The sequence below is a fragment of the Heterocephalus glaber genome, unplaced genomic scaffold, assembly GCF_053883595.1.
Source record: "Heterocephalus glaber isolate CG9 unplaced genomic scaffold, H.glaber_assembly_v1.0 deba00000331, whole genome shotgun sequence".
Taxonomy (NCBI): domain Eukaryota; kingdom Metazoa; phylum Chordata; class Mammalia; order Rodentia; family Bathyergidae; genus Heterocephalus; species Heterocephalus glaber.
This window is the reverse complement of record NW_028258142.1, coordinates 64,022,656-64,038,462: the sequence shown is the minus strand read 5'-3', so window position 1 is coordinate 64,038,462 and position 15,807 is coordinate 64,022,656. Positions and strand designations below refer to the sequence as shown.

The following is a 15,807-nucleotide window of genomic DNA, read 5'->3' as shown; positions in this document are numbered from 1 at the left end:
GTTGTTGTTTTATCTTTTGCCTTACACACACTGCAAGAAGCACGCGCTGTGTCAGCAGCCCGACAGCCCATCTGGGACCCCCAGTGACATCCATCACACCCAGCAGTTCAATCCACCATCCCTGTCTGAAGCCTGAGATGCCAGAGCTGCCACCTACGTGACAGCTGCCTCACTGTGTTTACTGTTTCATTGCACCCTTGATTTGCTGTCACTTTTAGGGCGTTAAGCACATGATGGAAGGGCTGAGTGGATGGCTACAATGAGCCTTCTTCGATTTGCATGGCCAGATGTTGTAAGAGTTGCTTCAGCTGAAATCCGTGTGAAAACGTTTGTATTTGTTCACTGGGAACAGCCACCAGTGAAATATTACCACCATATCGGAAGGCCTGTTTGAGTCAGAAATGGCAGAGCTCTGTGGGGATGCGTGGGGATGCCAGAGCTGAGGAGAAGGAAGATGGTCGCAGTGTCTAGTGTGGACTGTGGCCGTGCGGCAGGTCACACTCAGAGTCTGCACTGGGACACGGCTCCCATCCTCAGCCTGAGTCGGCGAGGGGGAGGACCGGACACTGGCCACAGTGGGGGTCCAGCTCCAGAGGGTCCCCAAAGGGGGACTTCTTTCTCCAGCAAAAGCCAAGAAAGGCACCACCCTTGCAGCCCAGAGCAGATGCCCAGATGCCCCCGGGTCGGGTGAAGGGTGCTCTGTGCATTGACTTTGGACCTCAAACAGCCACAGGGGCGAGAGGGAACAGGGCTGCCTGCTGCACGGTGGAAGTGCAGAGTCCTTGGTTGGAGTACTTAACTTCAGGCCATCTGGATGCCATGCAAGACTGATGTTATGGCTCTCGGGGGAGCACGCTAACTTTGTTTCAGGATGGAATGATTTGCCCCATGGCAGCAGGGCCCCCACAGGAGAGAAGGGACAGAGCGGAGCAGGGTGTCAAGGCAGAGGCGCTCCCAGAACCAGCTGTGGGCTCTGCTCAGAGCTCCTGGTCAAGCACCCAGGGCAGGATGGCTCTGCCGCCCACCTGGACTCCCCAGTGCATGGATCCACACTAGAAGGCGACTCCACCCTCCCTCCCACCTCTTGTCCCTCCTCCTCCAGCTTCGAGCCTCACTGACTCGTGACTCCCCAGGGCCTTTCCCCTGGCAGCGCCCCTGATGGATGAGTCTGGTGCTGCCCTGGGGGCCTTTCCCTGAAGGGTGACCACAGACTCATTCTTGCCCCACTTCTCTGGGGATGGAAGGAGAACCAGTTAACAGTGTCTGCAAAGATGAGGGAGTGTGCACCATTGTGGCGTGACGGACATGGGTCACCTGCTCTTCCCGCCACTTTCAGAGAAGTGCCCATGGTACCCATTGGGACTGGGTGCCGACAGCACTGTGCCCAGAGGACACGTGGTGGCAAACCGAATGGAGCCGTGGTAGTGGTAGCTGTGCACCTCTCTCCCTCCCGCTCCCATGAACCCCACATCAGAACTCTTGGGCTCGGCGTAGGAAGAAAGGAGAGGGGCCACCTCTGCAGGAGTCCCAGTCCGGATACACTCCGGTGGCCAGGGGAGCTCATGAAAGTCAGCATGGTCAGGAGGGGAGAAGCCAGACCCGGGGTCAAGGCCCGGCTCCGTCAGTGACCCAAATACACAAGTGATTTCAGCTGGCTGCGTTTCGGGGCCCAAACCTGTAAAACAGGGTAATAATGGCAACCATGTAATAGAGACCTGGTGAGATGGAAACACCTGACTCACAGTAAGCACTCAGTAAGTGCCCTTTATACTTGTGTTATTATCATTGCTTAATCATGATTATTATTTATCTCACACCTCCAGCTAAGAAACATATGTAGCTAAACTGTAACAAGTAGATAATGTCCCCTCCTATGAAACAGTGAAGGAGATGCTACTGCCGGGGTGGCCATCCTGTCCCCGGGCTAATCATTTATTTATTTAACTGAGGACTGCAAGTTTAATTATGCATGTGCTGTTAACGTTAACGGTAACCTAAATAAGTCATGAGTGCTTCATGTGTTTGTTCTTTGGCTCTCCAGGACAGTATTTCTAAATGGAATGTGAAGCTGTTTTGCACTAAAGGTTATTCATTCATTCCTTAACATGGCAGTTGAGGGAGAAAACAAATTTCAACTAAGGCACAATTCACAAATTAGTGAGTTCTAATGGTGAGATAAGAATGCACTAAGTACTGTGCATTGAGTACCGAGTGTGGGCTGGAGAGGATGCTTTGTGCTGGGTGCCATGAAGGCAAAGGGGCTGGCATGCTGCCCATTGTCACGGGTGGGAGACAGACCCGGGACCAGCAACAGTTGCGTGTGTCTTCATGTATTCACACAGCACTGAGTCACACTTAGCATACACACACATGTAACACACACAGTGCTACCTCTGTGCTCATCATTAATTGGTTCTGGGAGACACACAAGTACCAAAGATCACCAGTACCCACAGATGGTTTGGCTGGGAAGGGCAGTAAGGCAGTCGGTACCCACAGGTTCTAGCTTGTTGTCCCAACACTGGGACAACATTTTTGAGCCAAAATGCATAGAGTACACAGTGAGATCTAGATTCAGTCTTCTGCATGTGCACAGTCATCTCCTATCTGTCCTCCAACATACGCTTTGGGCCCCTTTGTCAAAGATCAGGTGGCTGAATGCATCTGGGGTTGTTCTGTTGCACTGGTCCTCCTCATATCTGCTTCCGTACCAGTACCAAGCTGATTTCATCACCGTAGCTCTATAATGTAACTTGAAATCTGGGATTGTGAGCAACCCTGCTTTGTTCTTGTTGCCCAGGATTGCTTTTGCTGTTTTAGGTCTCTGAGTCATTTGCAAGAAAGTGGATACACCTTGAAACCATAATGTTAAGTGAAATAAATCAGATGCACAAGCTTAACTATCACATGGTTTCTCTTCTGCTGTATAAAACAACAGAGCTGGGGGTGGTGAGGTGTGCCTGTAATCAGTCTCAGCACTCAGGAGGCTGAGGCAGGAGGATTACTGAGGGTTTGAGGCCAGCCTGGATTATATAGAGAGATTCTTTCTCAAAAAAAAAAAAAAAAGCAAAACAAAGGAAACCAAAGTTTAAATAAATTAAAGAGCAACATAAAAGATAGATACTAGGAAGCAGGAAGATAGATCTTTGCAAACAGGAAAGAGACCAAGAGATAGAGGGGGGAGGAGGCTGGGATTTTTAAGAACTTAAGATACGTTATGTGCATGTACTGACTCTCCCTGTGAAGGTAATCATTATGTACCATAAATGTGTGCTAAAGAGGGAGGACAGTGCCAAATTCGAAGTTCCAAAGCAATCAAGTACCAAGTTATGATTGTATATACATGAAAATAATTGTAATTTAATTACATTTAATTATACATTCATGTAAATATATACATGTAATGCAATTACATCTTATTAGACACCTATGTGTGATTTACTTTGAATCATACACATACATGTGTGTAGGCATGCCTGTAGACAGACACACGTGTGCAGGTGATTCTAGTCATGGTAAGTACTAAGGAGGAACAGTAGAAAGTGTGTTTCAGCTGGACCCTGAATGGCGGAGGCTTTAGCCAGGCATGGTCACTCCAGGGATGGGGACAGTGCATTTAAGATCCTAGGGTTGGACACAAGGAGGGGACGGTTGTGCAGGCAGTGACTTGGAAGTCCTCAGAGCCAGAGCCTGTGAGGCATGCAGGTCATATTAAGGATGTCAGATGTCCTCGCATGTGCACATGAACCAGTTTTAGGGCGGGGTGTAATGCAGTGCAGCTCACACTTTTGAATCTCTCAGTCCACACTGGAATGGGGAGGAGGCAGCTGGGTGTCCAGGGTAAGGGTTTGGGGGTGGACTTCGGAGATGGGCAGGTCAGGGACTGGAGCTGGAAGACACTGACTGGCTCAAGAGAGGATGGCCTCTGGCAGAGACAGAGAACAGGAGACAGGAGCATATTTAGAGGAGAAAGATGAAGACATCAGCAGCCTGGACTGTGTGCACCCGTGAGTCCTGTGCTGCTGTGAGCTCTGTGTTTAAATACACAGGTGGGAAAGAGGTTCCGATTGGGCAGATCTTCAGGTGTATTGTAGTTTGTGTCTGGAGTATGAAATCAGTGGACGGATGTCAGCCTGGTCATGTTAGGAAGAGAAAATCACAAAGGCTTGGCTATCCCTTAAGTTGTGGAGTTGAATACAGTGTACCATTTTATCACCTTTGGTATCAAACTAATGGGCAGTTCTCTGCATTATGTAGCATCATTACATTTTAAAGACTGAAGTGGTGTGTTAACATAATAAAGTCTCAATTTAAAATAATGTCCATCTGCTAAGTTTAAAATATCACAGGAACTATGCTTTCAATGCCGATAAACACTATGAAGGTTGAATTATCTTTATGATTGTATGGCTGTACCATTTTCATTAGTAAACAGAAATGCTCCTCATTCTTTTCTAGAACTAAAGATGAACTGTGACAAATTTTGGGTCCATGAGGTAGATATTTGCTTGCAGTGGCACTGCCCATGCAGCAGAGTTACAGCATTTTAGCTAAAAAATCGTCTCACCATTCCCCACAATGCTATGTGCTCAGTTGAATTTGTGAATCATCTTCCAAATGTTTCACATAGATCTGCAAATGTATTATTGTAAGAGTTTTTTCTCTTCCCCTTTGCCTCTCGTTCTCCCAAAGTATAGTTTTAGAAGTAAATTGTTAGCAAGTTTGTAGAGTTTTTAAACTGCAGAGATACGTGAGCAGAACACCAATGACCAAATCAGAAATTATTCTTTATATTTCTGTCCCCCAAGGAGGTGGAACTGCAAGACGAGGAAAAAACTGTCATCATCCAGTGCAGAAGGGACTGACTCCCAGGGAGCAGGCACAGCCTTGAGGCACTTGCTGCCTCTCTGCGGCCTCAACCGGGAGGGCAGAGGACCTCCTATTAGCAAGGGATAAACAGCAACCAGGATATCAGGCAAGATGTGAAGACAGTGAATGCATACATGCTCATAGAACTTTTTCTTTGATTTTGAAAATTGCTCATCATTTTGTGTTATTTTCCTTTAGCTCTCCTGTGTAAAAACAAACAGCAACAGAAAGAAACAGTGGCTCACACCCCACCTCCGGAGGGGAAGCAACCCTCTCTTGGGGAGTAGGGGAGGCAGATGGCAGCCTGGAGCAGCTCCCTCGTCTGTCCTCCCTCCCTGATCCCCTCTCGAAATCTGTCTGTGGACAGGACGCAAAGCTAGGTCAAAGTAAAAGACAGTATCACTGAGAGTTCCTAAAGAAGGCATTTTCGGTTTGTGCATCAACTGGAGACATGAGTCACTCAGAGGAGAAGTGCAGTAGAATACACAGAGGGCAGAATAGAGGGACTCTCCGAAGGTACAGAGGGAGTGAATATAGGCACAGGTAGACTCCTCAATGGTGTTTATCCAGCTTCCCATCTAAACTGTGTTTATGAGAAGGACGGATAGAAGGAAGATTTTCCTATGAGAATCCTGAGAGGAAATAGGATGTGATTGTTGGTTTTGCTATCCTTTCCTCTAATTTAAACATGAAGTTTGAAAACTCAGTGACAGTCCCTGTGCCTGGGGAGAGCAGGGAGCTGAATGGAGACTTGAGCCCCCGCTGATGGCTGATGCAAATAGCTGCCATGGGAAGAGTGGGGAGCGGGAGTCATAGCTGAAGACAGCCGGGGGTAATGTTCACCCAAAACCCCATTCCTTCTAGCTCAGATCTCTGTGGCACGAGAGAATGCCTTTCTTCCCATCAACCAGTGATTTCAAGGATCTTCACAAATACAGACGTGGGATGCAGATATAGTAATATCTCATTCGGCCAGCATCTGGAAGAAATAAGCACTCTGGAAAATTTTCAAATGACTCAGCGTAACACTTTGAGCATCACCATATAAAGAGAAAACAATCACCATTTTTTTATTCAAACCCTTCACAATAATAACCTAACACGGTTATTTTTTACTTTTTCCTGTGTGTTTTGCTGGTCTATTTTTCTAGATCTCACCCGGGTCCAGAATTCTGCCCGGGACCATCTAAGTAGACCCATTTGGGAGTCTACTTCTCATCACACCTGGCACACTGAGAATGGATTCCTGACCTTCTGTCCTAAGCTCTTTCCCCTCAGTCAGGGATGACTTTTGCCCCTAGGTGCTGGTGTCAGCAACTGCGTAGCCAGTGTACCTGCAGTTCCTGCTGCTACTGATGGGGCTCCGCCCCCGGTTCAGCACCCAGCGGTGCCCAGAACCCTGCAGTGGGTTCCTCCGTTTCTCCACTGTCATCTTGTCCCCAAAGCCTTTTACAACGCAGCAAGCAGTTCGAGTAACTCCTCTAAGAAGCAACTTAGAATGGAGTTGTCCTCTACTTCCAGCCTCCTATGGCTTCCTCCTCACTTGGGGGGACAGCCAAAGCCCTTCCCAAGGCCCAAAGCCTCCCCGGTGCCTGTCCCAGAGTCAGTGTGACCTCAGGACTGTCCCCCACGCTCACTCCACTCCGCCATGCTGGCTTCCTTCCTGTTCCACAGACACACCAGGTACCTGGCCACCTTTCTACCTGATTTCTCTTCTGCCTGGGATATTTCTTCCTGAAATGTCTACCTGGCTGAACCCTCCCTGCCTACAGATCTCTCTCCAAACATGGTTTTCTCAGCTACTTTCCAGAATGCCCTAGAGCAAACACCTCTATTCTTTTTCCCTACTTTATTTTTTCTCCATTTCTGACATACGGTAATTGTCCCTTCTGGGACTTCCAATGGATGCCAGGGACTATAGACAGTAACGAATCCTACACGTACTATTTTTTCCTATACAGACTTATCTATTATAAAGCTTATTTATAAATTAGTCACAGGGGAGAATTAACAATAACTAGTAATAAAACAGAACAGCTGTAACCATACACCATATTAAAATCGTGCATACACTGCCATTCCATTCTGGCGCCCAAGTGTGTTCACATCGTCTCTCTGTCTCCCGAGGCAGTTGTCACAGATCGTCTTGTGTTTAGGGCCGCCTCGCCCTCTTGGCCCATGGACGTGGAAGCACCTGGGAGCAGCAGTGTGCTCCATCCGGTGTCCCCAGGCAGGGCTCTGCAGGGCCTCAGGCACAGTCCTGTTTCAGTGCAGTCCCGAGCTCTCCCACCGCCCTGTAGAATCTTTCTGGTACCTGCGTGGGGATAGGCGATGTGTGCCGCATCAGGAGACCCCGCAGGGGCGTGTCCAGCACTCTGATTCCTGAGGAGCTCAAGTCCCTGGAGCACAGAGCACACGGCTCCCAAGGACAAGGCCGGAGCTCCTACGCTGTGGGTAATGTACACTTCTGTCACTCAGGAGTCCCAGGAAATACTCAGACCACTCCAGTGGGCCCTTTGTTTTCTATTCTGTGCAGAAATACAAAGCAAGTTGAGAAGCAATAGGAAACCAGCTCTGTCCTTTCAAGTTGATTCCTATGACACTACTAAAAAAATCTGCAAAGCAAGCTTCATGCTAATCGCTTTCGGTTACCATGGCTTAGTGACTCCCCATTCGTTATGAGCTCTGCCCGATTCTTTAGGAGCCCTCTCTGCTTCCCCATGTTATTACTATCCTATTCTTTTTTTTCCTTTTAATTAGTAATACTTTGGCTTCAACATGTGATTTGACAGATACCTTAAAAAGAGCACTTGTAGAATTTTTTTTTTCTATAATGTCAAGGTTGTTCCTATTATTGCTTATAATAGCTTTTGCGTTCCTCTGAATCTTATTTTGTTTTCTTATACTATATGAAAGAGTTGAGTTTTGGTGTTCCTGGATTAATAATAATTATAAAGTTATACCAAAGGTACTGAAATTTATTTGCACATTAAATCTAGGCTGACAATTTTGTGTTTCTCAAGCATATGTTATAGAGTGCTGAAAATAATTCCTGGAATAAGAAGTCCGAGAGCACTTGGACATTTACGATGTAGATATTGATGGCATAATTCAGTACTTAGATTCTCCATATCAGCTTAATATAGCAGCTTGCATTGTTTTTCTCTTTTGTTTGCTTCTTTTTCAGGTCATTTTCCAAATTCATTTGTATTTTTTTAGCCTTTGTGACAGGATATCAGTGACTCCATCCAGTCCAGGGACCCCCCCCCCCAAGCCGGTGCATGCAACGGAAGAAACCACGTGGTCCAGTCTGCAGCCTCACTGGACCCCAGAATCTCGGACTGCTGATACCTGAATAGGTTTGCGATGGATGCCTGAGCCCACAGTCATTCTATCCTCCTCTGTTTCCTGAGCTTGGCAATCAAAATGCGTATTCAGCAGGCGCTTTGAGGCATGTGAGATGGACTTCCAAAACGCAATCATCTGTGCCAAAAGAAGAGGGCTCCTTTTAGGGCATTCCTACAAATAATGCCAGTGTGCCCGCCTCCTTCCTTCCCCAGCTCCGGCATGGCTTCATTGTGAAATCCAGGCATGCAGTGAAGTCACTCCATCTTTGGCTGCTGCAGAAAGCCAGTCTATTACCCAAAGCCCAAGACTGGAGTATATTGCTCCTATTAGCCATGTATCAAGCCAACAAGCTAAGCAATGACTGCATTTTTCTTTCTAATATGCAGCAGTGTGGTGCACTTAGCAGTATTATTCCTTGAACAGATGTGTCTTTTCACAGTCTTCTTTTCTTAGGAACATAAGATTTTTTTGCTTCTGTGCTTATAAGATGCAACTGCTTTAAAAGGTATTTCTGAACTCATACTGACAGCCCTCTGTGCTGGGGGCTGAGTGACATGAAAACCACAATCCCATCACTAGGCTCCCACTTCAAGCACCCAATTAGCACATACTCTTTGACTAAATACACTCTGTGGCCAGTGTAGCCATCCTCTGGGCTTTGATTCCAGAAACCCTAGGATATCTGGAAATTACTCGGATGGGGTAGCAACCAGCATACAAAAGATAAGCAAGAAGCCTTTCCCGGACAGTGAGCACACTGGAGAATCTTGACAGCAAAGACATAGAAGGTTATATCAAATCCCCTCCATGCTAGTGTTTTGAATAACTAAGCGAGTTAACCAGTGTGTTGCTCAGCACTTCCCTTTATCAATAAAAAAGTAGCATTCACAATTCACAAAGAATCAATATATAAAGCGCAACAGGCAACTACTACGCTTTTATGACTTCCTCGGTGCTGAGTGTTAACAAAGAAAATCTTGCTGTTCTACTTCTGAAAAACACTCATGGAAGCGGGCAACCAGACTGATACCATTTTTTTCTTATAAAAAAGTATAATAAGCTCTTGGGTCACCTTCAAAATATGGTTGCCATGCCGAGGATTTAGCTCAGTGGTTTTGCCACCTGCTGTGCAAGCGCAAGTACCCGAGTTCGATCCCTGGTACCAAAAAAAAAAAAAAAAAAAAAAAATATGGTTGCCTTCATTCCCTGGAGTCGAGTTACTGAGGGATCAAGTGGCAGAGAGGCTGGGAGGGAAGACAAAAACAATCGCTCAGCCGGAAGGGCGTGGGGCTGCTGTCCTTGCCCAAGTCTCTGCCCAGAGCAAGGTCTTGGAAATCCACAGAGCCCAAGGGTTCTGCAGCAGCAGACACGAGCGGGCATGACCCTGGCACACGTGGTGTCTGTTCTGCCAATGCCTCTGCGAGTGTCCTGCCCAGTTCCACACAGGAAATCTCACACAGGTCCCCACTGAGTGGAGAGGTCCAGTGAGAACTCCCCTGAGAGCTTTGAACAGCCTGGGCCCTGCAGGCTAAGGCGGCTGAGGATCTGGGAGTGTGCCTATATGCCTGGCGGGATGCGTAGCTCTCCAGTTGCCTCTGGAGTGGGCTTTTAAAGAGACTACTTTGGCGGCCTTCACTTTGGCAGTACTGGTAAGGTCCGTTGGCAGCGGGTTCAGCAGAGGAGCTAGTGCACAAATGTGCAAATGCAGCTGTGGCATCTGATGATCACAGCAGGAATTAGTTTCCTTCTTTTGGGTAGGAAAATTGACTGTGGTTTGTTGGGAAAAATCACTCATTCCTATGAATAAGCTATATGGACCCCCTTGGGACAGCTTTAAAAAAAAAATAAGAAGGCAGCTGCACAAGCTAAGATGGGCTAAACTCAGAAGCTGCAAAGGTGCTGCACGCGACCCCAGCCTGCTGCTGCCTTTCCAAATGGGGGCAGGGTGGGGAGGTGAGGGTCAGAGGGCTGAGGGAAATGAAGGCTTTGGCTGATTCATCTAACTGTGCTCTTTGCCTGCTGTTCGTGCCTTATTGAGACTCTGGCACACAGGCTCGGCTACCCCACGCAGTGTGGTCTTTGCTTCGCTCTCTGGTTAGCAGGCCTCGTGATTCACTGCACCTGGTAGAAACCCATGTGGGTCTGATTCCTCCACCAAACCCTGAGTGGCTTGGTAGAAGGAACAGGATGTTCGCTGCTCCTCTCGAGTTCCCAGCCCAGGGTCCACTGCCTCCTTCCTGTGCCTCTGTATTCTGGGGCTCTGGGCTGCTGTGACAGCAGGACGATCCAGTGACCTGGGAGCCGGAGCACCGTCACTCCTTCCCCCAGGTCGCTGTCTAACTGTCAGCTGTGTACTCTTAAAATCGAAAGCAAAACAGACCTAAGGAAAACACAGACGCTTTTGGGTAAAGAGCTTTCAAATGTCACTGAACTCATTTTTTTTTAAATGCCAAGATGTGAAAGCCAAGTAAGAAGACTCCCCTTTTCTAGAGCCCCTTTCTAGTAGGGTCATCACTCCCTGCTTGTGTCTTATCTGTGCCACACTTCCTGTTCCTGCCCAGTGATCAGCTTATCTGGGCAAATCCAGGAAGTGAGTTTCAAAAGGGCACATTTGGCCATGGCCTGGTATTTCTGGCAAAGATGGGCCGGGATGACTCCTGGAGGGAGAGGTAGAAACTCCTGGAAAAGCAAGTAGAAACTACACACTGAAGTCAGCTTGTCTTTATTGTCTGAAAACCATCACCCCACTCCTGATACAACCAGACTTACACATGAGCAGCCTGATCATTACCCTGTGGGCATTTTGAAAGGAAAAAAGCCTATGGCTGTTCCCCCAAACTCCAAGGGAAAACTCTGCCTGTTTTGGTCCTTGGCAACCTGGAGCCCAGCTCCATCCTGCCCTCTGGTCCCAAGGATCCTCCATAGTGGCAGGCAGAGGACCTTGTCTTGCAGTTGCCACCTGGCTGTAGGTTGCCTCCGATTCAAGGGTAAAAAAAATCTGAAAAGGGGTGGTTGCTATGCTGCACACCATCCTGAGCATACAGTACACACTTAGTAAATATTTGATTTTCAAATAGCATTGAATTCAGACCTCTTATCCTACCACTGTTCCTCAGAATTAGAGCAATGCATTCTCTTTGGCAAAAACCAAAAGCCTGCTTCAGTTTCTGTTTAGAATGGGATGAACATGCTAACCTGGAGGTCACTGAGAACACACAGTTAAAAGCAGATACCTCCCAAGGACAGATGCTGGACAAGGATTTAGCCAATGGAAACAAAACAATGACTAACTCTAGAGCGAGAGCACAGCTCAGACTGGAGAGTACCCCAGTGTCCCAGATCCAGGCGAGCTGGCTCCTGTCCAAGCCTTCCGTGTCCAAGTCAGTTGTGCTTTTTGTCCTTCAAGTAGCTGAAGAGCATCTCCAGGCCACCCTCCACCAGCTCCGGCAGGGGCTTGGATAACGGGTTATGGGAGATGTGGAGCCCTTTGTTCATGGGATTCCAGGCAATCCTCCCCAGTCTACACAGCAGGTAAAGCTCCTCCGGGAGGGTCTGGATGTCGTTGTTGTTCAGATTCAGTAGCTCCAGGCTCGAGACGAGGCACAGCGACCTGGGGAAGGAGTGGATGTTGTTGTTCTCCGCGATGAAAATCTGCAGGCTGGACAGGCACTGGATGCTCTCGGCAATGTTTTCCAGGCGATTGGAGCCCACGTGCAGGAAATCCAGCTCCTTCAAGGAGAACACGCAGATGGGGATGTGGACGAAGTGGTTGTTGCTGAGGTTCAGCTTCCTGAGCCTGGAGAGGTCGGCGAGGCTGGCAGGGAGCTGGGACAGGCAGTTGTGTGACAGACTCAGCACTTCCAGGCTTCTGCAGAGGCTGAGCTCGGCGGGCACCTCTGCCAGGCAGTTCATGTTGGCGAACAGGACCTTGAGGCTCTGCAGGCGGCTGAGTTCCCGGGGCAGACTCTTGAGCCGGTTCCCGCACAGGTTCAGAACCACAATCCGAGTCAGCTTCCCCACCTCGGGCGGGAGAAGCCGCAGCTGGTTGTGGGACAGGTTGAGTTTCTGGACCTCGGACAAACCCCACAGAAAGTCGGGGATGTCTGTCATTCCTTTGGTGACCAGGCTGAAGCTGACATGGCGCATGCCCCGCTTCAGCAGGGACCTCGGGTCCTTGCCCGAGAGCAGGGCGTCATCCCAGGAGGAAAACTTCTGCCTCCTCCTCGACAGCAGCATCCTCGTGGGGTCCTTGTCCTTGGCGCTGGCCCTGGACTTCCCAGCCCCCATCTCCCCTGTCCTGCCCCTGTCCTCTGTCCTTCAAGCTCAGAGCTTGTCCTGCCCCGGCAGCTAAGCCCAGGCTGCTGCTGCAGTCAGAGACAGCGGAGTGAACAGCGGGCAGAAGGCTGGTGGCGGAGCCTCCACCAGGCCTTGAGGTGTCCCCAGGGGGTCCACGTGCAGCCAGGGAGCGCCGTGCTCACCCCAAGTGTGGGCTATGTGGCCTCTCTGGGCAGCCGAGCTGTAATGATAAACGGGCTGCTGAGGCCCCAGACAGAGCTCACTGCTCAATTCCCTCTGAATGCCATGAGGCAGCTGTCACTGTCATTCTGCCCGAGTTTTATTGACCTGGTATGTGCACACGGGTCACAGGGTGGCTGCATATAACTTTACCCGCTCAGCTTTTCTTGGGTGTCACAGCTGAGCAGGGTGATTAGCAAGCCAGCCTCGAAAAAGCAGCACAGTGGAGAAACGCAGCAGACTGGCGTCTCATCCTGGACACATGGGAGTGGGGCTCAGCTGGAAGCTGGCCAGGGCCCTCTATCTGCAGCTGCAGATCTTTAGGCGGTCATCTTCTGGGTTGCACTGGTCTCCTAGAACCTCCAGGAAGCAGACTTTACAGGTACCTGGTAGAGGTGACTTAGTGACCAAGGGGCGGAGGGACCCTACGTCCTGGTGTCAACCAGAGGAGCTCTGGTTCCGCCGATTCACAGTGGGCTCCTGAGATTTCCAGGGTGACTTGAACAGCGCAGGACTGGCCACCCTAGTTAGGTCAGCATGGGACACCTGTGATCTCGGGAGGATGCTCAAACTGCTTCCCTCAGCCACACCCATTCCTCTGTCTCTTTCTTGGAAAATCTACTTCCACCCTAAGAATCCAGAGTTAATTGTAGGCATTTGCAGGCGAAGACGGCCTCCCGCAAGTCGACGAGAGAGGCCTCAGAAGGCACCAGCATCTGCTGTCCAGAACTGTGAGAAAAGTTCGTTTCTGTTGTTGAGGCACCAGTCTGGTACTCTGTCATGGCAACCTTGGGGAGTGAATGTAGCCAGGAGGCCACGGCCTCGTGCATGGGGTGAAAATTCCTAAAAATAGCTGGTGATTAAAGAGAGAATGAATGGCACACTGATGACCAGGGCTCTGAATAAAGGGCAAGGGAGGACTGGGGCCTGGAGCTGTGGGTGCTGCTGGCAGCGGCCCTCCTGGGCTGGGGAGAGAAGCTGCTCTGTGACTGTGACGATGCCCAGGACCTCCAGCAGGCCCTGTGGGGGCAGGAGGAACCGCCAGGGCTCTAAGACAGCTGGGCACCCCTTCCGACCCCTGCCACTGGGAAGATCTGACACCTGTGGACCAGGTCAGCCCCAGGGTCCTCACAAAGATGGAGACCTTGGAAGTTGTTCTCATGGGGCACTGGAGTGTTTTAGCTTTAAGCAGGGAGAAAACAATGGAGCTAAATTTCTAAGCTAAGTTTTCGGTGCAGCCCGGGCCTTATCGGTGTGGCTCTAAGACAAGGCAGACTCTTCGTATGAAGTGAGCCCCACCTGGTGCTTCCTCCAGAGTCTGAGATCCTGGGGCTGCCGGACTCGGAGGGTCCGTGGAGCTGGAGCTGACAGCTTTCTTCTTGGTAGCAGTTATCTCTCTTTCCTCTTCATAATTTTTCCAATAAATATTTTGGAGCACTCATTGCTAGCCAATATTTATTGAATGTTTACTACATGACAGTTTTTGTACTAAGGACTTCCTGTGTAGGATGGGAAGGACAATCATCACTACTTCGCAGATGAAAAAGCAAAGACAGAAAGCTCCAGACATTTAAGGAGAATTAACTCCCTCGTTCAAGGTCAAGTGGATCATCAATGCCAGAACCAGGATCCAAACCTGGTCAGTCTAATTCCACAGCCCAGGCTGGAAACCCTAAGCCCTTAGTCATAAAATAACTATGACAGGGTTCTTTCTTTCCAAGAGCTACCTGCTAAGGCTGGAGGGAACACAGATGAAGAAATGACTATGTAACTGTATGCATGTGAATAACAACATAATTAGTCATTAACCCGGCTCAGTCTGCTGCCAAAACAATTAGAAGAGCAAGAGTCAAAAGATCACTCCAGAAAAGTTTAGAGGACTCAATCCCTGCCTAAAATAGTTCTGGTCTTCTCCAGTGAGATGAGCAGAGTGGTTGGAGGGCCTGGTCTCTTCTAATTGTTTAAAATACACGTGGGCCCCACTCAGTGAACCACTGCGATGGTCAGGAAGGAGTTCACCCAGAGGATGTTTGTCATCTGGGGAGTCAGTTTCCCCATCTGGGAAAGGGGCTGTCTGGTGTGGTCAGGACAATCGAGTTGGCTTTGGGGCCGGGAAAGCCCCTGTGACCTTTGCCTGGTGAGAACAGGCCACATCAGGACTGCTTTCATGTTGGTGGCCCTGATGCTGGTTTCTGGGAATAAACAGCACCAGGCGTGATGCTGGCTTCAGGACTCTCCGTGTAGCCCACACCTTTGGCCTTTGCCAAAACAGACTTTTCATGAATTCCTGAGCAGATCCCAGTTTGGAATAAGCCTCAGGATGAAGCACTGTTGGAAGCACTCTTAAAATTCCAGGATATCGTGAGGAGTGTGATGGTCTTTAAACCCAGGAAAGTCACTGAATGCCTGAATGTGTTGAATGGGCCCAGAGCGTCCGCTGCATTTCTGCGTATTGCTATTGATGATAGGAAAACCACCATGCACTCTCACTTTAATCCTAAGTAAAATAAACCTGAGATGATGAGAGTGTGAAATAGTAGCTTCCAAAAGCCTCTGAAGCGACTCCTGAATTCACAATAATGGACCGTCTATTAGAAAGAATTCTTTTTATTCTCATTATGAGTTTTCAGCTTATGCCTACGCAGTGTCTATGGAGTTTAGAAGAAAGAAATAGGTATGTCTAAACAGTCTATTAAAATAGTCTTACTGATTAAAACTTTTAAAGACAGGAAATGTAGACAAATACAAAGAGGAAGAATTAACATTTTGCGTATGTCAATCTAGATCTTTTTCCTATGCGTATCTATTTCAAGCTGTTTTCTCTCACCAAAAGAAAAAAGAGATTTTAAAATCCATCTTAGTTCAGTGCTGTGTTTGGATGCAGCTAGTTCCCCAGGGTCCCAGTGCCAGGAGCATGGTCCCCAGGGTGGAAACATCTGGAGGTGTGTCCTGGCTGGGGGTCCTGAGCTCATGGAGGATGTTGTCACAGGGACAAGATTGAAGCCCTTCTCTCTGGACCCCTTGCTAGTTGCCAGGCAGCCGAAGCCAGTGCTGCTCAGCTCCTTTGCTTCCTGC

The 15,807-nt window shown here is 48.9% G+C and overlaps 1 protein-coding gene across 1 annotated transcript; it reads right to left on the bottom strand.

Moving 5' to 3' along the window:
• Window positions 1-10,923: 10,923 nt before the first annotated feature.
• Window positions 10,924-12,695, bottom strand: Lrrc30 (leucine rich repeat containing 30). The gene has a single exon (XM_004853217.3). It carries the CDS (start codon window positions 12,502-12,504, stop codon window positions 11,599-11,601), a length of 906 nt encoding a protein of 301 aa, XP_004853274.1. The 5' UTR covers window positions 12,505-12,695; the 3' UTR covers window positions 10,924-11,598.
• Window positions 12,696-15,807: the final 3,112 nt, after the last annotated feature.

Coding starts and splice junctions, on each gene's coding strand:
- Lrrc30 (XM_004853217.3), bottom strand. CDS start 12,504: ATGGGGGCTGGGAAGTCCAGGGCCAGCGCCAAGGACAAGGACCCCACG.